The sequence below is a fragment of the Diadema antillarum genome, unplaced genomic scaffold (assembly GCF_040938485.1).
Source record: "Diadema antillarum isolate AM-2024a unplaced genomic scaffold, OU_Dant_1.0 seq00001808_RagTag, whole genome shotgun sequence".
NCBI classification, from domain to species: domain Eukaryota; kingdom Metazoa; phylum Echinodermata; class Echinoidea; order Diadematoida; family Diadematidae; genus Diadema; species Diadema antillarum.
Window position 1 is genome coordinate 113818 of NW_027272483.1, and position 26221 is coordinate 140038.

The following is a 26221-nucleotide window of genomic DNA, read 5'->3' on the forward strand; positions in this document are numbered from 1 at the left end:
ATTTCTAGTTGGAGTAAAAATTTATGGCACGGTAATTAAAATTCAAATTAATGCATATTCCACGACCCTTGTGTCCACACGAAGGTCGTGGGAAGAAACTCCGACCAATTTATGTGCGAGGGTCGGTGTCATTTCCGGAAGTGGTAGCGCCGCGCACGTAGACCATGGGATTGTTTTTTTACAAGTGGCATTTGTCTTCTCCATTCTTGTTCATGGAAATTTCTGCATGAGCGCTAGCTTCTTTGTCGCAATCGACTAGGTTAGAATAAACTGCACTACACGCGCATGTGTACTCGCAAAATGTCAACATTGCGATTTGACCCAGGAAGTTTTACCTAGGTCATAAGGTATGTAAGTTCATAGATACTCCGAGGGCTTGTCCGCACGGGCAATTTACTCCGACCGGCTAGTCGTGGTAGCGAGATACTCCTGAGAAAACTCAGGAGTATCTCGTTCGGAGGAAGAGGTCGTGGTAAGTTCCTCCAATCGGAGGAAGTTACCAGGACTTTGTTCAGACGGGCACTACTCCGACCTATCCTCCGAAGTTACTCCGACCCTTCCTCCGAAGTTACTTCGACCAAAACTGCCTCCGTCTGAACACAGCTATTGCTGCTGTCCTTTAATAGCCACACTTCTGAATAATTCACAAGCTCAAATTGGGCCAATGCTCATCAGACACCCTTCAAATGCCTTGCGGGGGGTGAAATATTAGGAAAAGTGTACAAAATAATAAAGACTGTGTATGAAATTTGACTAGACATGATTATACAAGGTGCCCTGCTTTCATGCTGTTTGCTGTGGGAATGAATTATATACCTCCACGCAACGATGAAAGTGAATCGTGTCTTGAGGAAATTTGATGACGGTGACTGCGTTACTTCTCAGAGGTTTGCTGTCTCTTTTTAGGTGATAACAAACATCTGTTGAACCCAAAGTGGTGTAGAATGGAGTAACCTGGATCTGTGCACCTGTTGTGAGTGAATGATTAAAATGAAATTGAGATGTTTTGTGATATTCAATGTGATGTTAAAGAAAAGTTTACTTTTTTTCGCAAGGGATATAATCATGCTTGACTAAGAAACAAGCCTGCAGCAAGGTCTGAGGTTATCTTATGGCCTGAATGTGACAAGATATTCTAAGTACAGGTGTGTTTTAAAGGTGTGTTTTGTTTTTTTGTTTTTTTTGGAAAGTGTCGTGTGTTTTGTGCTTTTCCAAGTGATCTTGACAGACAACTGACCCATTTCCATCAATATCAAATGACCCTAGCAGAGTTTAATGTGTATGAAAATAAAACCTGCCTAGAGAAGTACATGTATGCATTTTACAATGGCACGTTGGTGCATTAATAATTCTTTCATCCACCACTTAGTCATCAGTTTGCACATTAGTGAGGAATCTCACAATCTCATGCACAGAAATTCCATAAAATCAAAATTTTTATCTATACCTACATTTTGCCTGCATTCCTCCTTTCACCCTGGAATCTAATTTCTGCTAGTCTTCAAGTCCACTTGGCAACTTGTAACAATGTATTAAAAGCCTGGGCATTTTAATGCAGCCTCCAAACATACACTGCTTTATCAGAAGTTTTCAACAATCAGAGATAAGTTCATATGAGATTTATTGTTCATTTTTACCAACAACAACAGAAAATGTGTGTCACCTACAAATGCAGATATTAGTTGACTACAGTTGGAATATGTCATGTTACACATGTTTTGTTTTGTTTAGTTTTTTGCTTGTATTTTTTTTATAGTAATCCAGCAAGTGGGAATGTGTTCAGGCTGTAAAGCATTCTGCTCAGTGAGTAGGTACTGTACGTCATCAAATCCTCATTGTGATGTTATGCGTGTACTGAACACACTCAACTCATGGAATTAACAAATGGCAATATAAGTCTTTGGGGGTTGCCGAAAAAACAAAAAATCAATAAATGATAGATAAAAAATAAAAAATTGCCCAGGTAAGAAAGATAGAACTAAAGGAGAGATAGAGAGAAAAAAAAAATCAGTGTTGACAGAATGGCAAATTCAATCGAGCAGCTCTTGTTTGGTGATGGAGGCGTCGAGAGAAAAGCAAAATATATGCGACAGAGCGAGTTTCCATGAAGGGCGTCGGCGCTATATTCTCACCTGATGACAGTAATAATTAAAACCTCCCCTGCCTGCCACGATGAGAGGCAATCATTGCTGTAATGGGGAGTTAATGGCATGGCTACCCTGAACCTTGTGTGGAGTGAATGGGAAAATCAATTAGGACTAATTTCATTTTCATTCCGGCGTGTGTGTCGTGTTTACTGACGTATCCATCTAAACAGGTGTGAGTGAAAAAAAAAAGAATGGAAATAAAACAAAAACTTAAAGTGTTCAGGTGGAAATAAAACAAAAATTTTCAGTCTTAAAGGGATCAATCTCAAACATTTAGAGACTGTGCTTTGTAGCAACCAAATTTCAAGCCGGTAAGGCAATGTGCACTGTTTTTAGGTTCCCTACCATTTCTCATCTAGGTTAGTGAGTTACACCAAACTTTTATAACAGTGCCCCTTTAAGCGTATGCATGCACTCTAATTGAGATTATAAAGGAGTGTGGTATAAATGTTTACCTTGTGGTTAAAGCACGAAGAAAACATTCTGAGAGAAAGAGAAATAAAGGCTCATACTGCCATAATTGATTGTTTACATAAAAGAAAAACTTACACATTAGAAAGTGAGCGGCAGATTATAATGGAAGGTGAATCATGTATACATAAATTGTCTTAGCCATCAAATCAATGTGAAGCGGATCACATAAATTAGTCCCAATGTGGAGTGGCATTTGGCTGTCAATATTTGTGGCTGCTGCTTGCTTAATTCAAGTAATAGTTTTCCACTGATACGAAATTATCAGTCAAGGATGAATTGAATGGCTAAAATCAACAGGTCCGTAATACCTTCCATTTTGTCACTGTAACCCCTCACTGTTTTATATTAGCTGGGAGGCAAGTCTGGTGGTGCTTTCACTGTGCAGAAGTCTGGAAATTACACATCAATAGATACCATTTACCTATAATAACCCTCTTTTAATCTCTTTTGTGTCACCATGGTTATTCTATCAAAGGTGAAGAAACAGTACCTAGCCTTGAAGCCAGGCTAGCAATCAGTTAGTCTTGTCTCACTTGTCTTGAAATCCACCTGTGAATTCAGTTTCATGCTGTCCTAGATATTCATGCCATGCTAAAAAGGCCAATTTACAAATATCCAAATTTATGACTTTCTTTTCTTCCTTCAGCGACCTAGTAAAAAGCAATTATTCCATCCACCTCTGCATACTTCATGTATTCTGATACTTGGAATACACTCAGGATGTATTGGTTGTTGCTAAGTTTAGCAAGCCTCGGGTAAGCCTTGGGCAAGCCTTCTCGTTGTCAGGGAAGTGTTTGTTGTGAAGGTGCGCATGCAATACAAATCTGTAGGAAAACTGGTCTGCCGAATCTGTTCTAATATGACAATTTGCAAGCTTTCCGCATGCTGGGCTATCATTACCAGGGGGGCATTTCATCAACGAGTTCGTCGGAGTTTTCACCGACAAATTTGCTATCAGCCAATCAGACGCAAGGATTTCATTAGCTTTTAACAGTTGTCAGTGTAAATCCTTGCGACTGATTGGCTGATAGCAAATTTGTCGGTGAAAACCTCCGACGAACTCGTTGATGAAACGCCCCCCTGGGGGTGTTTCATGAAACTTTTTGTCGGTGATTTACACCGACAACTGTTAAAAGCTACTGAAATCCTTGCGTCTGATTGGCTGATAGCAAATTTGTCGGTGAAAACCTCCGACGAACTCGTTGATGAAACGCCCCCCTGATGTGCTTTAGATAGGATAGGCCAGAAAACGAGATGCAAGCGGTGACTAGCACCCCTTTCAGTACTGTAAAAGCTGCTATTTTCGCGTACAGATATTTTCACAAATGAGGAGGTCACAGACATTTTTGTGAGATGCTGTTTTCGCGAATTGATGCTTTGCTAACGTAAATGCATTATTGCTCTCGCGCATGGCGACATTTCGCGTGTTGTTAAATTCGCGATCCAACTGTGATTCGCGAAAATTAAACCTTCACAAAAATAACAGCTTATACAGTAACTCTCTGGTTAGGGCCAGGCAGGAGCTAAGGAGAGAAAATTTAGAGTTTATGAATGGCTTCAGCCAAAATTGGGATATGCATTTACATGTGAAATTTTTAAAAATAGATTGCATTTGCACGGTCTAAGCAGTGTTTGATAAAATACCGATGATATTTTTGCCATTTCATGTCATATATTGAGCAAAGATGATGCCCTGTCTGATATTCTGGAAGGAGATATGCGACAAAGCGCTGGCCTCCATCTTTTCTCACAAAGGACACGGCCCACAGCCAGACGGCGCTGTGTGCGAGACGCTATTCATGCTTCTGTTTTCCAACGATTTGACGGCAACTGCATGAGGAGGCAACAGCTTATGTTCTATATCTCAGCTCCATTATTGATTTCTCCTCCCCAAGTCGCCCATCTCCACCCTCGCTTGTCATCCTTTTCCCCAACTGGCTCTTACAGGGATGCGTTGCCATCTGCCGCTGCGCATTAAAATCATCCCCCACGTCTGGAGATGATTCCGCCCGGCAAGCCTGGCACGAGAGCCCTCCGTCTCAGATCTGATCCCCGGCACTTGTGGCTGAGAATGATGCCCATCATTTATCAGTCTGAATGCAGTGAGGGATCCAAACTCTTCGCCCCCCTCCCCCCACCCCCCCCCCCCCCCCCACCCCCTTAATGACACATATTTAAGATCATCTGCCTTCCTCCCTTGTGGTAACCCCAATTTCCACAGCGCATTGTCTGCGGTGAGAAAATTAGCATTGAGAGGAACATGAGCCCCTTTTCTTTCATCAGACTGTCCTCCGGTTTTTGACAGGAAGAAGAGAAACCGCCACTTTAGTTGGCCCCCTGCACTCTCTATCTCTCAGCTTAAAGGGGTCTTTCAGAATCTCAAATTTATTTAAATATGCTTGCTCCCTTTAAATTTGCAGTTTTCAGGAGGCACTGGCTCAAGAAATCAGGCGGAGCACAAGCTCATATTCAGTGACAACTGCCACTTTTGTAATACACTGTAGGCTCATACTCAACATTGCTTTTACATCATCCTGATTAGCACTGATCATTTTATCTGAGAGAGCATGAACCAACTGCTAACAGGAAGCAGGCATGTCATGTGTTTTTAAAGTGATGGTATAGTATTGGTTGAGGTGAGAATTCAGCTTTTAATTTTTTGCAAGATACTATAAACTACTGTATGAAATGTTAAAACGGCATACAATTCTAAGAGGAATTCATAGTTTATTTGATGAAAATTGGTTTTGAAATGGCTGAGATATCCCAAAACAAAGTAAAACAAAATAAAACAAAGTGATTCGAATAAAAGGTAGGCCCCACCTTTTATTAGGATCACTTTGTTTTGGATATCTCAGCCAAAACTAAAACCAATCTTCATCAAATAAACTTTCAATTCCTCTTAGAATTGTATGCTTTTTAAAATTTCATAGAGTGGTTTTCTAAATATCTCGCAAAACATTAGAGGACAAGTTCACCTTCATGTACATGTGGATTGAGTGAATGCAACAATATTAGTAGAACACATCAGTGAAAGTTTGAGGAAAATCCGACAATCCGTTCGAAAGTTATGAATTTTTAAAGTATCTGCGCAATTACTGCTGAATGAGAAGACTACTACAGTGTGTGATGTCACATGTGTACAACGATATAATGAAAATAAAAAGAGAATTTCACAAAATTTTACTTTTTGAATAAAGTGCACATTTCTTGGACTTGTTACTGATGTATGTTAAGGGTAATATTATTCTCCTTGCCTTCTGAAAGAGAGAAGTCGAGTGTTCTTTTGTTCTGCGAGAAAAGTGAAAATAAGGTGAATTTTCTTTGTACTTTCTTTATACCGTTGTACTCATGTGACATCACAAGCCACAGTAGTCTTCTCATCCAGCCATGACTGAGCAGAAACTTTAAAAGTTCATAACTTTTGAACGGATTGTCGCATTTTCCTCAAACTCTCAAACTCTCACTGATGTATTCTACTATTAATATTGCTGCATTCACTCAACCCACATGTCTATGAAGGTGAAGTTGTCCTTTAAAAGTGGAATCCTCACCTCAACCAATATTATACCATCCCTTTAACCAATTCCTGTCCTTGCAGACTCTTGCTACGGATGTCAATGCATCTTCTTCCAATCAGCACCTCTCAGTTTCGCTGTACATTAATGTTATACTGGAGAAAGATAAAGCAGAGCCAGTGTAAATACAGTAAATCTCCACAAAATCAAAAAGAGGTTTACAAGAACTTCCCAATTTGAGAGAGAGAGAGAGAGAGAGAGGAGAAATTTTAACCTTCTAAAAAGATGTTACAAATTTAGGAATCAAATATAGATTTAGTTGTAAAGAGGCTTTTGAAAATTCTGCGCCCAAAACAACATATGGGTTATCAACAGATGGCTGAAATGACAGATATTAATTTATTATACCTTTTATGAAACAAACAATGCAAAGCAGAAATTAGCAATAAAAAGCTAGAGCATCAAACCATTAGGGAAATGGTGTCCAGGAATTAATTCCCTGTGATGAGTTTATATAGTGACAAAAAACAATACCTTAACCCATCGAGGACGAGTCCCGAGTATAGTCGGGCAAGCGTCTATGGGAAATGCGTGTTGTAGCAAAATCAAACTGTCCTCAACAGGTTAGAGGAGGCAAGAGGTTTATGTGAGAATAAATCCAAGTTTAAACATCTAAAAAGTTCCATCTAACAACAGTTCTGATCAGACTGATATGACTTGACAGTATTAATGATTCAAAACTGAGTATTAAGATGTTTTTGTCAGCTGCAGTGAGTCATGTGGTAATCTCTCGCCCAATAGTGCATCTTTATTCTCTAACGTGTGTGACTCCAGTTGAAACTCTCGACTAGGAGATCTGGTAATATCAGAAAACCTAATATAATCATTATTTTTTTACTGCTCCCAGAGAAATCAATAGCTGCCTTTTGTTGTGCTATTTTTGGCTGCCGCTGTGCAAAATGTTCAATATTCATTCATTCAGCTAGTGCAATGCCCTGCACGAAGCACTTCAGACCTCTTTCTGCCATGTTGCCTTATTGTAAAGTTCTGTGCATTACTTGTATTCATATATTATCCATAAATATATATATTTTTTCATGTTGTCCATCCAAATGATTTTTTTTTTTTTTACCTGCCTCTGGAATTGTATCCATTAGCGTTATCCGGGAGATTGAAATATTCAATGTAATAATCTGCATTTATAAAAAAAACATATAATTTCTCATGGTAAGACACAACTTTAGCACTATGGGTTCACTATCTCCAGTACGGTAGTACATTTGTAGTACATTTGTAGTTCGCTTTGAACATTTGAATTAGATTTTTCTATCACACTACAGTATCCTGGAAATGGGTGTGTACATACTGTATGTCCAGATCTATAAAAAAAAAAAAAAAAAAAAAAACCTGTCAGTTCAGTTTCATCAGCTTTCATCACGTTCTATATCTCACATCCATATAAAGCTACTCACCGGATGAGACTCCCAACTTGTCGTAATTTAGTGTCCTAGCTTACGGGCCAGTCTTTCCGATTTATATCAACACAAATTTCCTTGTCTCCAACCCATCACTGTAAACAATTTCCACTCTATCATTGGATGTAGCAAACACTGAATTTATTTGGCATCTCTGTGTTATTGACCGGTTGGATTTAGACCACATCATCTCCACTGCATCAGGTGCAAAAAAACGCAAGTCAGTATTTACTGGGTTATAGCACTGTGTCCGTAGAGATGGTTACAATACCTTTTGTCTCAGGGCTGATACTCACGTGGCACCCAGAAAATATGTGAATGATATAGATTAAATGTTAAGAGGCTTAGACAATAAGCCAGTGCACTGTTAGTATAATGACCTCAGTGACCTCTGAACCACAGACTTCAAGACATGAGTTTTGATCAGAGGAGTGGTTCAAAACAGCCCATCTAAATGTGGGATTTTACATGGAAGTGCCACATATAGATTGCTTGTATTGATGAAAAGAATAAATGTTCATGTGCATGTATATGTGTACAATGTATTTGCCTCTCTTTCATGGAATGAATATTTCTAACATAGTTTTCATGAAGACTTATATAGATTTTCAAAGACCTCACTTACATGTACATATCAATTTCAAGAGGTCAGCAATGACATATACAACGTATCTGCACGTGCCCAGAGTGTACTTTATTACATCATATGCATGTAGTTAGCGAGGTCTAATTTTCATGAGTCTCAACTTCTTAACATTTTCTTGAATGGCTAAATTCGCAATTGCGGAATACAGTACTGAACGCAGATATGTATGCATGCATGTCACAGTCATGTCAGGATCATAGTTAATGTATTTTTCGCATGATTTTAGATTTGAAAATAGCACTCTACCCGTGAAATTCATGAAAATAAAAACCTTGCAAAATATTTGGTGTACACAGTACTTGAACTGACTTGCTAGGGTATCTCACTGGCTTGGAGACCAGGTGGTGACGTAGTTGTGACTCGTGGCTTGCTGGTCGGAGAGTGGTTGCGGAGATGTCTATAGGTGTTGGGGGAGTCGGGAGAGAATCGAACATGTTCAATTTTTTTTGGGGGGGAGACTTTTTTCCAGTCTCCAGCTGGTCGTGTCCGCGCTACATATCCTAATAGTCGTGGAGACTAATCGCGTCTGGGATGTCTCCAAGACATCTCCGCAACCTTGCAGAGGCCCATTGCCGACCTACTGGAGATGTTGCAGAGATGAATCTGCAACTGTGAAGATGTCGTGGAGACATCGCCGTGACATCTCTGCAACTTCCTGAGTGAATAAGTTGCCACCTTGTTTGCAGAAGTCCTGGAAGTTTCGCTTTAATTGCCTTCTTGGTGGGAGCACAAACCATTTCTTGGAAGTTTTGAGTCGTACGAGTCACAGGGACTAATGAGTCGCGACAGTCGCGGCAATGTCTCCTCCAGTAAGACAGGCCCTTTTAAAAGCTCGTGTGACCTTCTAGTTAGCACCTACGCATTAATGCAAATTAGTTCAGGCACAGGTTGTAATGAAATATTGAACAAAATCTACAAAGCATGTGAACAAATTGCATCTTACTCAGATCACCAGAAAGTAATATAAAGGGAAAAAAAAGGGCCAGAATACGTTGTGGCGCCACTTTAAATGCCATCCCTGCATTAATCAGTACTAAATCAGTACATCCATTCGGCAGATGAATGTGCTTAAATAATGGTTGAGAGCAATGTCCGAGAGTAGATGAATGTGTTAGATTGAGAACAAGGAGAAGAGAGATACATACGTCGGTAAGACATATTGGGGAGAGAACAGATTTGTAGACAGACAGCTTGCCTGGACAGACAATAAGGGCATTGATCTCCAAACAGCTAGAGTGAGGGGGAGGCGATGTGAATTGAGGCCTAAGAGATGCAATCATTTGCCATTTCAATATGGGCGTGATGAGAGTTTGCGGTTCTTGCATGCAGCCGTGTGCCAGGTACAATGAAGAGTGATTCCGAGGGAGTTTGACTTTTCGCCATGTAGACAAGCAGCTAGGAATATTTGTTGTTGTTGTTTTAAGGAAAGAAGAGAAGAAGAATATCTGTTTCATATTTATATAGGAAGACGAGGAATGCAGAAATGTGTCGGTTCACCAATAGATTTCATCCTCTTTCACCAATAGTAAGAGCTAAGCATTAAAGACAGGCAAAAATGAGGGGGAGAAAGATAGATAGATAGATAGATAGATAGATAGATAGATAGATAGATAGTAGATAGATAGATAGATAGATAGATAGATAGATAGATAGATAGATAGTAGATAGATAGATAGATAGATAGATAGATAGATAGATAGATAGATAGTAGATAGATAGATAGATAGATAGATAGATAGATAGATAGATAGATAGTAGATAGATAGATAGATAGATAGATAGATAGATAGATAGATAGATAAATAGATAGATAGATAGATAGATAGTAGATAGATAGATAGATAGATAGATAGATAGTAGATAGATAGATAGATAGATAAATAGATAGATAGATAGATAGATAGTAGATAGATAGATAGATAGATAGATAGATAGATAGATAGATAGATAGATAAATAGATAGATAGATAGATAGATAGTAGATAGATAGATAGATAGATAGATAGTAGATAGATAGATAGATAGATAGATAGATAGATAGTAGATAGATAGATAGATAGATAGATAGATAGATAGATAGATAGATAGTAGATAGATAGATAGATAGATAGATAGATAGATAGTAGATAGATAGATAGATAGATAGATAGATAGATAGATAGATAGATAGAAGATAGATAGATAGTAGATAGATAGATAGATAGATAGATAGATAGATAGATAGTAGATAGATAGATAGATAGATAGATAGATAGATAGATAGATAGATAGATAGATAAATAGATAGATAGATAGATAGATAGTAGATAGATAGATAGATAGATAGATAGATAGTAGATAGATAGATAGATAGATAGATAGATAGATAGATAGATAGATAGATAGATAGACAGACATGCAGATGGACAGGCACATGATAGATGGATAGAAAGATAGGTTGATAGAGACAGATAGGTAGATATCAAATAAATGGGTAGGAAGATAGATTTATACCAAAATGATTTTGTAAAATTGTAGTCCTTGGGTTGATTTGTCTTGTTTTTGTTTTGTTATGTTTTGTTCTGTTTATTTGGTTTTTACTTTGTTTCACTATGTTTTATAATCTACAGATGTTGGACACCATATTTGCTCTACAAAATGCTTCATTGTGGGCATTTATGGATTGCATTTAGTATTTTATCATGGACGATATATCATCAATGTAGTACAGAGACTGAATTCCACTGCACTGAATGTGTGGTATTGAAAGAAAGAAGAAATATGAATTATAATGCATTACAATGGGGTGTGTTTATAGGGAAGCCAGAATGCTGTAAATGCTATTGCAGAGGGAGAGTGTTGTTGGATGTGTACTCTACAGCAAGTCAGGCCTAAGAATGCTAAGGCCTTGGTATGATAAGATCTATTAATGCCCCCATTTCAGGCTGAGGCAAAAGTTGAGAAGAGTCTATCCAGGTCAGTCTGACTCCAGACATCAAGGTTAGGCTGTGAAGTCCGCAGAGGATGTAAAGTGGCTATACCATGCAATGTTTCGCTCAGATGTTAATCTTGTTAACGTACTTTGTTTTTCTGCTTCACTAAATGCATGTATGTGGGAAGTCCGTGAAGTAACTGAAATGTTTACTCTCAATACAATTGTATGTGAGCAGCCAAGTGAAGTGTTTAAAGACATTTTATCACAGTATTATTCAGTGCCATCCATTTTTACAGTTTCCTTGAAGATATGTGTTTAGTAGGATATACTGTAAAACACAATATTTTTGCATGAAATTTCATTCCCAGCATGACGTTTTTGCGAGTTGCCTCTAAAATTCAATGCATAATATTATGATGTAGACAAGATCTTTAGCGTGCATCTTAATTTCGCAAAACTCGGCTTTCACAAAATTCATGAAATTAAAATGCACGCGAACATTCTTCGTTTTACAGTGCTCGATATTATACCAAATGCATTTTTCTTATAGACTCTCTGCATTTTTTTTTTATATTCTGTCAAACTCTGCAGTATTCCTCTGTAGACTCTCTGCATTTTTTTCAATATTCATATTGAAGTCTTCATTTGCCTGTAGGTCTTCATTTTTTTCACATGTTCTGTGCTCATGAATATGACAATTAATTCATCAGAAGATACACTGTAACACTCTGTGATTTCACATCTGGTGTGTGTGTGTACAAATGTACATGGATTTCATTGAATCCATTACTTGCCAGTTCTGTACATCAGAACTCTATCAATAACTTGCATTAAGGGACTTTAACATTGGAGACATACAGGGCTCAGATTGATTAAAACTTTTCACATGTCATCTCATCATTTCATGTTTTGTTTGGAAATGCAAAGATTTTTTTGAAATGAAAGAAAGATATCATTCAGAGGGGTGAAGGTTCAGATGCGAGTTTCTTCACTTTGTCTCCCTCTACAAATTAAATTTGTTAAGATCGCAACTGCTGATCTGTGAATTAACAAACATGTCGGAAAAAGGAACCAGTGGGACTCGAACCTGTCACCTACTGCTTAACAAATCTAACTTGTAGAGAGAGACAAAATGAAGAAACTCGCATCTGATTCTTTTGAAATGTCCATGAAAATGAGTTGGAAATAAACTTTCATTGTCCCTGTACATTATAATGTAAAATGTGCTTAAACAATCTTGCCGAGACAACATCAGAAACAAACTTGAGATAGGAGCCATTCCCAGGCTACAAACATCACAAGGAAAGTTTAGGGTGATGATGAGATGAACATGTCCTCGCTGCAGAAGCGATGCGACTGTTGGAATACAGAATAAGTCCCCATGCTACTGGATATCTTAATTCGGTGGCTGACTTGAACCTCCGTGCTTCTTCACCACGTTAGCTGTAAACCAAGTATCGCAACCACTTGACCCCCACCGACACTTCACATTCTCTCTCTCCCCTGCATCTGTCCACAGCATCTTGTTTGCCGACATCGAGGGCTTCACCAAACTCTCCTCGACCTGCACGGCCCAGGAGCTGGTCAAATTACTCAACGAGCTCTTCGCCCGCTTCGACAGATTAGCCCAGGTACGTGCCCACAATTCCTCATCACATTAACCCCTTCCCTAGCTGCTCTGTTTGCCAGCGCGCCATGCCAACACCGATAGGCGCAGACGTCGCGAGGATTGCACATCAATGAAATTGCGTACTGCTCTCCTCAAAATCACCCTTGCAATGGCTGTTGTGATAGCTTGCATTGGCACACAAGAGCTAATTCTGCGAACATACATCTGAGGTACATTTTTGACAGAGTTAACGCTGTGTTGTAGACATATTGTCGGGGCTATTGTATTTCATTATAGAGAAGCTCAGTTGCAGAATGAGGTATAATTTTCTTCCATTTTCAAGAAGCAAAGATAACGACTACCCTCCCTGGAGACTGAATGCATTGCACTTGTGGGGCAGTGGTGATATTTGGTTCATTGTTAATTTCGCAAACATCCGCCTACTAGATTAGCTCATGAAAATTGAAGTCACTGTGAAATGTGCCTCATACATAGTCATGGCTAAATTCCTGGGAAATTGAGGGTTGAATGTTAGTATCTTGCTTACAGAGGAGCTATTTTGTTTTTACTCAAATATTTGTGCCCTTCACCTATCACATGCCATCAGAAATGTGTGAATGCCACAAAAAGGCAGATTCCACCAAAATGGCCTATAACTGTACATGCCTGTTTTGTTTTGTTTTTTTAATGAGGTACATGATGCACTGATGCACTTACAGACAACAATTTTAACAGAATATCTGCCTATCTCTGGCTCCATCTAATCTCTAGTCAGTATTATCAGTGGAATGCATCAAAAAGGCACAATGAAGTTGGGGGTTGCACAACATAAAGGTGCAATACATTGTGACAATAATGAATTTGAAAGAAACAACTGCAAATAGTAAGCTGAGGGCCACATTCGATGGGAAAGCAGTTAAGTATTTGGAATTATGATGTCCATGATAAAAAAAAAAATGATAGACTCACAAAGTTAAGGCATTTATGTTGCTAAGAACAAAGTGCAGCATCATAAATGCAATTACAGAGTCAAGTAAAGATGTCATCTTCAGAGAGACTATGAAATATCATGTAGAAATTTAAGAAAAAAATAGGGATTTAAAGGAATTGACCATAGACATAATGATATCCTCTGATGTTGTGTCAAAATTTAAAGCATTATACAGGATTCTCATAGCCATAGAAAATCTTGGAAATTCATGAATATTTGAAAGCCTTTTTTCAGGCCATGGGGAAGTCATAGAAAAAAAAGGAAGGACTTTTATTAAAATCTTAACCATTCGTGATTCCCAATTCTTTCTATACTTTCACTGCTTGTAATTCCAATCTTATAGTGCTCATTTGTTAATGCCACCATCTTAAGCTTATGTGACATTGTTTACAAATTGTCTCATACCTTCTTTTTTTTTAACCTAGTGTTGTGAAGTGGTGGAGTATTGGTCAAAGATCTCATTATAAAATGGGTCAGGACCCTGAGTTAACACACATGAATACTGTTGGTGCATGCTGTTGATAACTAATAGAATTGAGTAAAAGCACAGAGTTCTTTGTCATAATATTCTCATTCCCTCCTTATTTGCTAATTGGAGCTTCAAATGGGACTCAGTTGGCGGTTTGAATTACCCGTGGGCAGTGCCCGAAATGACAAGAAAACAGAGAAAATTATCAGACTGTGCAAATAAAAGCACTAATGTATTTCAGTGCAGTTGGATTGTTTTTGATATTGTTTGTGGGCTGCCCTGACAGGGGAATAAGTGGGTGCCAAAAGCCATCAGAAAGCCGGGGATTAGGGCGAGGTGGGATTGAGGCGCAAGTTATGGCAGTTCTCCATGGGAGGTGATGGGGGTGATTAGTGTTGCTTGGGGGAAATACCGACATGGCGGACGTCTCGACACTCTTTCGAGTTCTGCGGGGAATCAGATACATTTCTTTCCGCTCCGTCGTCTCTTCCCCGGCATGGGGGGATGTGGCAGAAAGCCGCGAGGCGTGAAATCTCGCGGTCAAAGCCCCCCGGGCTTGGGGCATCAGAGCGGGATGAGGATGTGTCACTGTTTTGAAAAGTCTGCCGGCGTTTCAATTCCATCGCCGATTCTGTCGCCTGCCGTGTCATCATTGAAAAATCTAGCTCTCTCTCTTTTTTTTTTTTGTCTTTGACAGTCTAGAAGAAGGGATAGTTCATGAAATTTTGCTTTCCTTCCCCAACCCGCCCCCCCCCCCCCACCCCATCCCATAAGAGGGGAGTATGACTTTTTTTACGCACCCCTGTGCAAAGAAGATACTATCAAGTCATGGTGCATGCATTTTTATCAGGAAGGTTCTGTTCAGGATCTGTTTATTATTTTTCTTCATTTGTAGTCATAAATTATGTCTTTCGGGGACTCTATCCAAATAGATGCGTTGTTCTTGACCAGAAAGGAGTGATTTTAGAAATTGAAATGCAATTATTATGCAATTACAAGTAGCTTCAGTGAAGTCCATGAGAATACTACCAATGATGCATGTTGTAGATATAGCAAGATTTGCTGCCAAAATTGCCAATTTACCTTGCTAAGGGCTTGTGTGTTTCTTGTGAAAGTCCTTGAGAAAATTGCTGAAATAAGTAGATGATTGATAATAATGCAAAACTCTTTTATGTACAAGATATCAGTCAGGGAGGCTCCCTTTCTCTCTGGGGATGAGTTTTGGCCGTTCCCATGGAAACCAGTCTCCAGCCGTTAGCCTGCTTAGATTTCATTAGGGGTGGTGTTGAGAACTGGAATGAGCAAGTTTGTGAGTCATTTTCGGTTTCTGTGAAATTCTGACAAGAGCCGAGATGTTGTGCCTCCTAGGTGAGAAATCGTCCCCGTTCCTTGCGCTCACCCGATTCATTTTGTCCTCTCCATTAAGTGGGGAATTGGGTTTTGCATGCAAATAGCCCTGCTGGGATGCACTTGAGTCACTCCTTATGGGTGTTATAATGGAGCTCGCTCTCTTTCTGAGAGCAGAAATGTGTATCTCAGGTGACATACTCCTCTTTGTCAGCCCTTTAAAGTTTCATATTCAACCACTTTTTCTTTATTTTCTTTTTTTTTAGTATAGCAGCATGTCTGCAGTCTAGGAAGCATATCATGAGCATGTAGGACCATGGATCTCACATCTTTTTTTACTAGAAATGCTGTTTATAGACAAGACTTCATCATATGCTAGGTAGTTGTACTCGAGTGCTGAAACAGCACAGTGCACTAATAGACGTCACGGAGAAACTGAATGGATTATGTTAACCTGTTGAGTACAGGCTGATTTGGCTATAACACGCATTGCCCATAGACACCTGCTGGAGTATACTGGGGACTGATCTTCAGTGGGTTAAAGGTTACTCAAGGCCAATACACAAAAATTCCTTAGTTGCTGCTGGTGTCACTTCTGGCCAACAATCAGTGATTAGTGCTGGCCATCCCAAGCCAGTATCGTTTTATTTGATTGTATGTTTACTGTCTTTGTTTTGGTACTGAAATTGAATAATTTCATTAAGTGTTTTGCATAAATCAGAATGTCATTGTATCCAACCCATGCGAATAATGCATACATACTGGGTGGGAATTTGTGATGGTGTGATTAGTATTATATGATACCCTACATTAAAAACTTTTGCACATCTCTCAGCCCTATTTAGCTGGATAACCTCAAATACCACAGCACCTGACTGGAGGCATCCTCCCTCAGACAACAAATTTAGGACAGTTGATCTTGTGAAGATGTGAACGCCCCCACCCCAAAATGCAGGGAGGGATAAGGATGGTAATGCACCCCCCCCCCCTCACCTTGGGACCAAAAGCCCCTTACCCCCACCCCAAAACACAGGGAGGGATAAGGTTGGTAATGCATCCCCCCAACTTGGAACCCAGAGCCCCTCTCCCAAGATGGACTGCCATCCAATCATGTGATGAGCATCAACCATGAGCCACAGAGTCTTCTAGGGGTAAAAATTTGCATAAAGAAAATCCTGCCTGTACTCTTCGTGAATCTTTCCCTATACACTCCCTACTCGCCCCCAACCCCTAAAGAAAAAAAGTCATATTTTGATTGCAGGCCACTTGACATTTGATGCTCTGCTATCATCAAAACTGGACCTGAATGCTATGTTAGCATCAAATGGGGGCATCCATGTTATGAAGAACTCATGCTCATCAGATAATATATGCCACTACGGGCAATCTGCGACAAACGTGATTCACTTCTGATGCCTCAATTTATTCTTTTTTCTTGCTTGGTTTGTTTGTTGTTGTTTTTTTGCCCTAGAGGTGATGGTGTTACTTGTTGAAAACAAATTTACAGATAAAGCCTTATGCTTCATATTTGATTTGATGATAAAAAATAAGATAGAAAATGATATTTGTGGCTCCGAAGATGACAGTCTCCTTCAAATTTCATCAGGTATACCACTTCACTAAGAGTTACTTGATTTTTAGCCTTGAATTCTTTGTTGATCTTTTATCAGATATTTTGCCTCATATAGCTATGAATAGAATCATATGAGCTCATTTTCGATTCAACCCTCGCATTTGCGCTCGTGACCAATCAGCGCAGAGTTCTGTCATTGGGGACCAAATCATGAGGAATGTTTGCAAGGCATGGATGTCGTAAGCCTCCCCACAAATCACATTTAGTTGTAAAGTGGAATCAACATTTCCCCCCAATGTGGTGGCACATCACACAAGAGATGAATCAGGGCAAGCGTATGTAAATGGGTCTGTTTTTGAAATCATATTTTTTCCTCCCAACCATCCCCTCTGATGAGGGGTTGCTAGGAAACCAAAGATGGAGATGAATGAATCCATTCAGCTGTCAAGATGCGGGGAAGATGGAGCGAGTGTGGCTGGAAAGGTCGCGTCAGTTGTGCGAAGGACGGCGCGCCCCCACTGATTGGCATAGCGATGGTGGTGGGTCCACATTTGTCATGATTACCCATGGAAACTGGCAAAGCTGCCGGCAAAATGGATTTCCTTGTCATACGAGAATGTCTATGATACCACTTTTCTATGGTGGAAGAGAAAGGGAGGAAAAGGTGTTTGGGTATTGAAAAAAGCCCATGCTTTGGGCTTTGTAAGAGTGATAGTTAGCACTAGAATTGGCTGGAGGGACCATTTCTTTAGTATCTGAACCAATCTCAGAGTGATAGCAGGTTTCAATCAGGCTAATGGCATGAATCAAGACATTCAAAATTGTTTATATTGTAGTTTCCCTCTGTATGGAGATTTTACAGTTACGAGATCATGTTGCTCAATACCAGAACATGAACTTCTTCCTGTCTGAATCGTATCTGACATATTATTTTAATGCAATGTGTCATATATTCTCATATACTGTATACACCGAATATTTCGTGAGGTTTTATTTCCGCAAATTTCGTGTGTCAGGTGCTCTTCGCGAATTTAAAGACACGTGAAAATATTGACTCTGATCCTGATACGAATGTGACGTACACATATATTCATTTCTCCATTCAGTACTATACTCCACAATCGTGAATTTAACCACTTGTGAAATCATTGGGGAGGCCCAATTCACAAAAATTTAGACTCGCTAAACATATTGCGTATACAGTAGCAGACAGCTGGGCTGTAGATTAAAATTTTTGATAAATTGGTAGTTGTTATTCTTTTTGTGACAAATCACATGCTTCAGGCGCTTAAGGGCGTTATGGACTACATGGATTAACAAAACTATTCACAGTTTGATTGAAATATCCAGTTTGTTTAATTGCCTATTATATCTTCCTCTCCCTCCCCCCCCCCTTGTCATGAAGATGAATTTGAGATATTACAGGGCACTGCTGATAGAAGCAGCTGTTTTTTATTTTAGTCTCAGAAACTGAGGGAAATGACAAAAATGATGGATTATTATTCCCTCATGCATGCTTACAAAGTTTTCGATGTTCAACGTTCTTGATCACAATCTTCGGTCTTACCAAATTTCATTCAGTCACGAGGCTTACTCTCCTACTCAGAAATGCGCGTGAGGGAAGTATAGCATACTGATAGGAATTATACTATATTTGTCTCATCAGCATGTTTGTTTTGTTTTTTTTTGTCTGTAGTGCTTTTATTCTCTCCCTCTGAAACCTCATGTTCATAAATATGGCATTCTAGTGTCATTTTTCATTCTGTGTGGTACTGAATACCGCCGCAAACAACCGAAAGTGTGGCATTCACCTTCCACTTATTCATTCCACGCTAAACGACAATTCATTACCTTCCAGAGTGCCTATGGAGCGTGTCCATATCTTGCCACTCATCTTTGCCGAGTTCGTCTTTGTGTGTTGAGGGGGCGGTTGAGGCTGGCCAAAGTTTGAAATTGAGGTTCGTTTTCTCCCGCAATAGACTGTGTTTGTGGTGTTGGGGTCTCTCTTTTTTTTTCTCTTGTGGAAAGCACCAATAGAGGAGATGGGACGGGCACAACCTATGCACGTCAGATGAGTGAAATTGCATTAAATACACTTGTATCTTCTCTTCTTTTTTTTTTGCCACTTTTATTAGTAAAATATTCCAAATTAAACCCACAAGGGCACTATCTTACCCTATATTTTTAAAAACGTGTATAAATCAACCCACTTTGGATGAAAGTAAACTTTTTGTTTCATGAAAATTGATTGTTTCATTTTTATTTACGCTCAAATGGTACAACGTGATAGCGTCCTGGTTCTCAGCTGAAGATATCCATACCTTTATATTATATATATATATATATATAAGAGCAACATCAAGCTCAAAAGAATAATAAGTTTTTAATCAAAGTGATGAAGTACAAGCATCAAGGATATATTGTATATAAATGGATACAGCATCAAGACAAAGAGGTATAATGGTTTCCTGGATATTATAGGTTGAATTGTTGCAGTCACCCATCCGTTTGGAATTCGGATACAGGGAGGGGGCGTATGTCTGCTGCCAGAGAGTAAATTTTATTGTGTTCTAAACAATGATTGATTATATGACAAAAGTGCACAAGGCGTGTCTGTTAAGTGAAATTCATCTTCGCTAAACACATCTTTTGTCTGACGAGGGGGCGGCGAAAGATGTCTGAAGTTGGCAATCAAGTCTCTATTTATTTGTGACGTAGGCGTTCCATCATACTTTGCGATGGCACGACCTAGTTCTTCCAACACACCATATCTTACAGTGGAAGGGAGACCAAACAACAGCACATTTTCTCACTCTTTCAAATACAAACATGCACAAGTTGCAATGTAGGGCACATTTTCCACTCATCAAATACTTCAAAATGAATATGTTTCTCATGGGAGGTTGATGTAATTCGACAGATCTGTACACTCGAGGTGCAGTCTTGTAGATCCACCAAGTTCAAGTCTTGATTCCACATAATGACAGGGAAGGCCACTCTCTGGTGTCCTACATTATTATCTTTTCTGATGTAGCTTTTCCTGAGTCTTACAAGACTGGTAGTCTCTTGTGTTTGAATGGATGTGTGTTCATTTTTTTAAGGTGAATTTTGATCTTCTGCCCAGCCATCTTCACCCCCCCCCCCTCATTTCCCTTCCCACAGAAAGAAAGAAAACTATGTGAGGAGGCTCAAGATGGTGACATACTTCTTTTATTTGACATGATGGCAACTGTAGGTTGCAAAAAGGAAGGTTGAGTTTGTATTCTGCCCTCCTGCTTAGCCCACCTACAATTCCTTCACACTTGCTCTCACACTTGGTTTGAAAAACAACAGCAGTTTCATTCATAACCAGGGGCGGATCCAGGAATTCTGTAAAGGGGGGGGCAACTAATATTTCTGGTGCCACTTCCAGGTTTCATTTCATTTTTTTCTTTTTATTTCTTTTGTTTTTAACGATAAATGAAGGGGGGCGTGCGCCTCTTGCGCCCCCCTCTGGATCCGCCACTGATAATGGCATGACAAAATTTCCACTAGAGAGCTGCTGGGATAGGGTAAGGATCAAAGGGTTACATGCTCCCCATTATTAACCCATTGAGGACGGTTTGATTTTGCTACAACACACATTTCCCATAGATGCTTGCCCGAGTATACTCAGGACTCGTCCTCAAGGGGTTAAGTTCAATACACTCACAGAATTCTGTGCTGACCGGTCAGAGAAAGGGCAATATAAACGGATGTGCTGCTTTGGTCATCTTGTGCTTGACCCTCCTCTGCACTGGTCAGCGGTCAGGCTAAAAGGACAGTCATTGAAATGTATCTGTTGATTGCTGACCAGTGCAGAGGTCAGCCAAGCACAGGTTGACCAATGCTGTCAGTGCTTCTCCTAACCTGTCTGAGGGCTAACCACAGAGGGCGGTGTCTGCCAACTTTCTTTTCTTTTGTCGTGGAACACCATCTAGTTCAGATATTATTCGGCCATGAGAGAATGTCGTGATTCCATCCCCCAACAGAAGGGGAATCTAGCACAGAGAGACGTGCAACTTTAGTGATGCTAAGTCAGATGCCCCCATTTCAGTAGAAATCTGTCCTAAATCTGAGACTTTGCCCATGCACATTGTGGTACAAGCATGCACATGTAGGCTGCAGTATGTATAAAATTGCTGACTTTTTAGAGTCAAAAGGGTACTAATGCAAGACAGTGGTCCCAGATACAAAAATCTACTGTTACAATTGCACAGATGATGGTGTTTTTGCCCAAAAGCCCATTTATTTGTATTTCAGGGATGTTGGGTTTTGTTTTGTTTTGTTTTGTTTTTGTGTTTTTAAACAAGATGTTAAAGAACTCCCTACAGTGTTGTGTACAAACTGCATGTCTGTGGCTTACCTCAGTGAAAACTTGTACATTAACCCGTTGAGGATGGGCTGATTTTGCTGCAACACTCACTTCCCATAGACACTTGCCCGAGTATACTCTGGACTCGTCCTCAACGGGTTTCAGTCCTTATGCAGCCCAAACTCAGAGGTCAACACACTTCTTCTTCTGATCATAACTTCAGTTGAAAGAAGGTACAAAGTTATGAAGAATATGAATCACAACAATACTGGAGAACAATAGCTGCAGAAGCTTGCCTGTAAATACATGATCTACATGTACTTTGATTGACAGCTAACTATCACATTGTAGCTTTCCATCGTCAATCCTCGTAATGAAGATAGTGGCGGTCATTACGCCACCGAACAGCACCCATGGGAACCCCAAGTCCATGTATTGATACCTTTAAGACACACAGTTCCCTGCTCATCATTTGTTGCCTCAGAACAAATCACATTGATTATCTCTGCTCACATGTTGACATTACAAGGCATATCATGTTTTTGCCAGTGTGTATGTATGTATACATGTGTGTGTGTGTGTGTCTGTGTCTGTGTCTGCCTGTCTGTGTGTCTATGTGATGCATGTATCTTATTGCCTATTCCTGCACTTCAAAAGCCATGTTCAGACGTATTTCTAGTCGGAGTAATAATTTATGGCATGGCAATTAAAATTCATATTAATGCATATCTTACCACGACCCTTGTGTCCACACGACGGTCGTGGGAAGAAACTCCCACCAATTTATGTGCGAGGGTTGGTACAACTTCCGGAAGTGGTAGCGCCGCGCTCGTCGACCATGCGATTGTTTTTAACCAGTGGCATTTGTCTTCTCCATTCTTGTTGATGGAAATTTCTGCATGAGCGCTAGCTTCTTCGTCGCGATCGACTAGGTTAGAATTGTACTACACGCGCACGTGTAGTCGCAAAATGTCAACATTGCAATTTGACCCAGGAAGTTTTACCTAGTTACCACGAAGTTACCACGACCTTGTTCAGACGGGCACTACTCCGACCTATCCTCCGAAGTTACTCCGACCAAGCTTCCTCCGACCCTTCCTCCTAAGTTACTCCGACCAAAACTGCCTTCGTCTGAACACAGCTATAATGATGCAGTTGAGTTGATATTACGTAACCTTTGGTTATTCAACCTGCGTTCTCATCAGAAATTCAGTGTTATTTAACTCTTTTTCTGGTTGATGTGTAATGGGTTTCCGGTTGTTTTTCCTGCGTTCTAAACACCATGTGGTGCAGTACCAGTACTCTATAGAAAGGTTTGCATCATGTGTGGATCCCTTGTTATCGCTCTAAACATGATACTAATGATGTGCTGGGGGAGACACACTGGATTAATGATGTCCTGTTTTTTGGCTCATTAATGTCTCTGTATAATGATTTCTTTCGCTATCTTGTGCTTTTTTGTTGTTGTTGGAAAAAGTTGGAACTAAACTAAACCTGTCAGGCTGAAAGGACAGTCATTGAAATGTATCTGTTGACTGCTGACCAGTGCAGAGAGGGCAGCCAAGCACAGGTTGACCAATGCTGTCAGTGCTTCTCCTAACCTAACCTGTCTACTGTTTACTCGACACGATGCACCTGCTTGCAGTTATGGAGACATGACTCTTGCATAAATGTCAAACCGGAAGTTTAGATAACAAATGATGTAGATTCTGTAGATGATTGTTTCACTATCTAAATTCCTTCTGTCTGCAAATGCTTCCTTACATCAAGAACAACAACGACAAAATACCTTCACTTGTCAACAAGTTTAAAAACTGCATAGTATCTGCCCTGTATTTTACTGATTATATGGGATAGTAAGATATTTTGTGAGTGGTTTGATTTATGATGGAGGACTGGAGGACCAGAACAAGAACTAAATTGAAGAGGAAATCCAGTCCAAATACATTTGAGTTAGTCTTATAAAAAAGAGAAAAATCTTACGAGTTAAACGGTAAAAATTTGACTGAAATCGGATGAAAAATAAGAAAGTTATGACATTTTGAAGTTTTGCTAAACAGTTCTTGTACGGTGGATTTGAATATGCAAATGAGTGTGAGCTAACCATGTCATACCCTCACAATTTTCCATTGATCATGTACAAAAACATGATGAAAATTCATTGTTTCTGTCGTTGACATCCGAAACATGACGTTATTCCTGGTTGAATAACTTCAAAATAGTGAAGAGTTAGATACGAGGATTTGAGCCTCGGGCACAATTGCGTTTTACTGAAAAACTGGAAATTTCAAAATTTTATGTACAAACTATATGGTAAGTTGTGAGGGAATAACATGCTCACTTTGCCATTTGCATATTCATATTGACTGTTCAAGAACTGTTTCCCCCAAAAAATACCGAAACTTCAAAATGTTATATCTTCCTTATTTTTCATCCGATTTCGATCAAAATTATACTGTTGAACTTGTAATATTTCACTCTTTCTTTAATATCAGACTAACTTATATTTAGACTGGATTTCCCCTTTAAACTCCCTTCAGAGAAGCAAAGTTATTAACTTCCCACCTGTGTTTATGCATTTACAAATGTGTTGTACACTATAAATGGGGGGGGGGGCAATGTTTTGGCATGTTTTCAGTTTGGCAAACCTCATTTAATGTGTAAGATTCAAGAATAGAAATCAACTGGTGAAATAGCGGGCACAGTACATGTATCTTCAGATCTTATAAGCGATGCATTTTTTGCACCATACATTTTAGCGTGTATGCTTGTGTGTGCATGTGAGAATTTAAAGGGTACAGGGTATTAGGGTGCATGTATGACGTCATGAGTGTAGCAATTTTCACATAAAGACAAAAGAAACTTCAGAACTGATATGGGCTTCTGCACGGGATTAGTGTCGCGTGTTGTCCATTCCTACTCCGACACTTTTCGTCCCATTGCCCGTCAGGATTTCTGTTTCGAGGGAAAGGGAAATGAAAATTGACATGCGACCAATTTGGTGCAGATCGGAGGGTGCGTCCACTGTTTAGCCACCTGGTTGAGTGGTCAGAAAATAGACTTGTTTACGGCCAGACTGTGGCAAACAGTTGTCTGCAGATGCAGGTCGCTTCAAGAGAAGGTTATCGCTTTGATTTGCCCATTTCACACTCTGATCTGGATTAGCATCTACTCATTGTGCTCAAGAATCCTAGTTAAAGTTAATCCTTGATTCTAGGCAGGGGCAGTTACAGTCAGATGTTCATCTAGAGTTGTTATTTGAGTCGGTTTACATTTTGAAAATGGCAAAGATCTGGATTTAGCATTAAAGGTGGTCATTATGTAGCAATTGCAAGCGGTAATCCTGACCAGTCGTTCTATATTTTCAAATCTTGGTGACGGTTTCACAGAATGATGTACCAGAGTTACCCTTATTGCTTTGAAGTATAAACTGACATTTTTGTAGCTCTGTTCAGTAAAAACAGCTCTCTTCAACCTCTTTCTCTCTCTTGAGCATTGAAATTTTGTAGCAATCAAAATTGCTTTTTTTTTTAGTCAACCTCCAAATATTGCAAAGGATCAACTCAAACACTGTATTGAGGTAAAGGGAGAAATAATAGGATTTATGTGACCTTCTGAGATCAAAATTAGAGCAATCCCGTACTTGCATTACTTTTTACATAAACATTACAGTGTTATCCTCCCAAAAAGCATTGTCCCATTTACTCCATTCTGAGTAGTAACTGCAGGGCTTTCCTCCAAATGCCTTTATATCTTGTATAGCACTGAAACCCCTACTTACTGGCAAATTAATGCTTTATGGAATACCTTTTAGATAGTTTCCCCCTCAACAAGAATGCTTCTACTAAAATTATCCTTTGGTTTTACATCCCAATCAGAGTTCGTGGCTCTTGTGGGGAAAAAAAATGAATCTTATTCAATTGGCGTTTTCACATCAGCCCGATAAAAATCCAAGCTGGAGATATTTTTCGCAGAAAATAGTCAGCAAAATAGCGCGCTATTTCGAAACATCGGGCTGATGTGAAAACGCCTAATGTAGCACAACTTTGGAAAGATTGATTGTAGACATTAATGTTTGTCACTTTTCATAAAAATCCTAGAAATCTGTAGAACTAGAATAAACAGGAATTGTGTGAATGTTAGGAAGGAAAATCATCATAATTTTTTGTTGCATTCTGTCTTAAAGGACACTTCATGTCCAGCATGCAGGAGCATGTGATGTATTATTGGATTGTTACCATTACTTTGTGTAATACTTCCTTCCAATGTAAAGACCCTTCAGCTCTCCAAAGACTGGCCACAATACGCACCCAAATGGGAGAATTATCTCGGCAGTGAATTGAGGAGACGTCGTGCGTTATTATCGTCGTATGACCTTCAGGATGCTCAAAAACAAGCACGCAGAAATTAGTCTGCGTGGAAGAAGCTCACGGTTTGGAATGAATGGCGAGGAAATCTAGCTACGACTTTTATTGGGATCTTAACGGGGCACGAGAGAGACAGAGATATCGGGGGAGAGAGAGAGAGCTGTGATTCAGCGACACCAGCAGCAACTTGTTTTGCCCGCTCCTCGATATCGTTACTCAAGCGCAGATCTCCGGGCCGTGAGCTGGGAGCGTCTGACATGTTTTGATAGCCTCAGTCCCTGGAGACAAATTGTGCATGATGCTAAAAAGCGGTTTATAGCGGCGCTCGGCATTATGCGGAAGAGAGCTGCAAATGTTC

General features: G+C 39.7%; 1 protein-coding gene across 1 annotated transcript in view; it reads left to right on the top strand.

The window, feature by feature from the left end:
* LOC139712452 (adenylate cyclase type 5-like) overlaps positions 1 to 26221 on the top strand; it is a 175365-nt gene that overhangs the window by 70568 nt on the left and 78576 nt on the right. The window contains exon 4 of the mRNA XM_071624268.1: positions 12694 to 12805. Coding sequence (XP_071480369.1) covers positions 12694 to 12805 — 112 coding nt within the window. The remainder of the gene's footprint in view (positions 1 to 12693; positions 12806 to 26221) is intronic.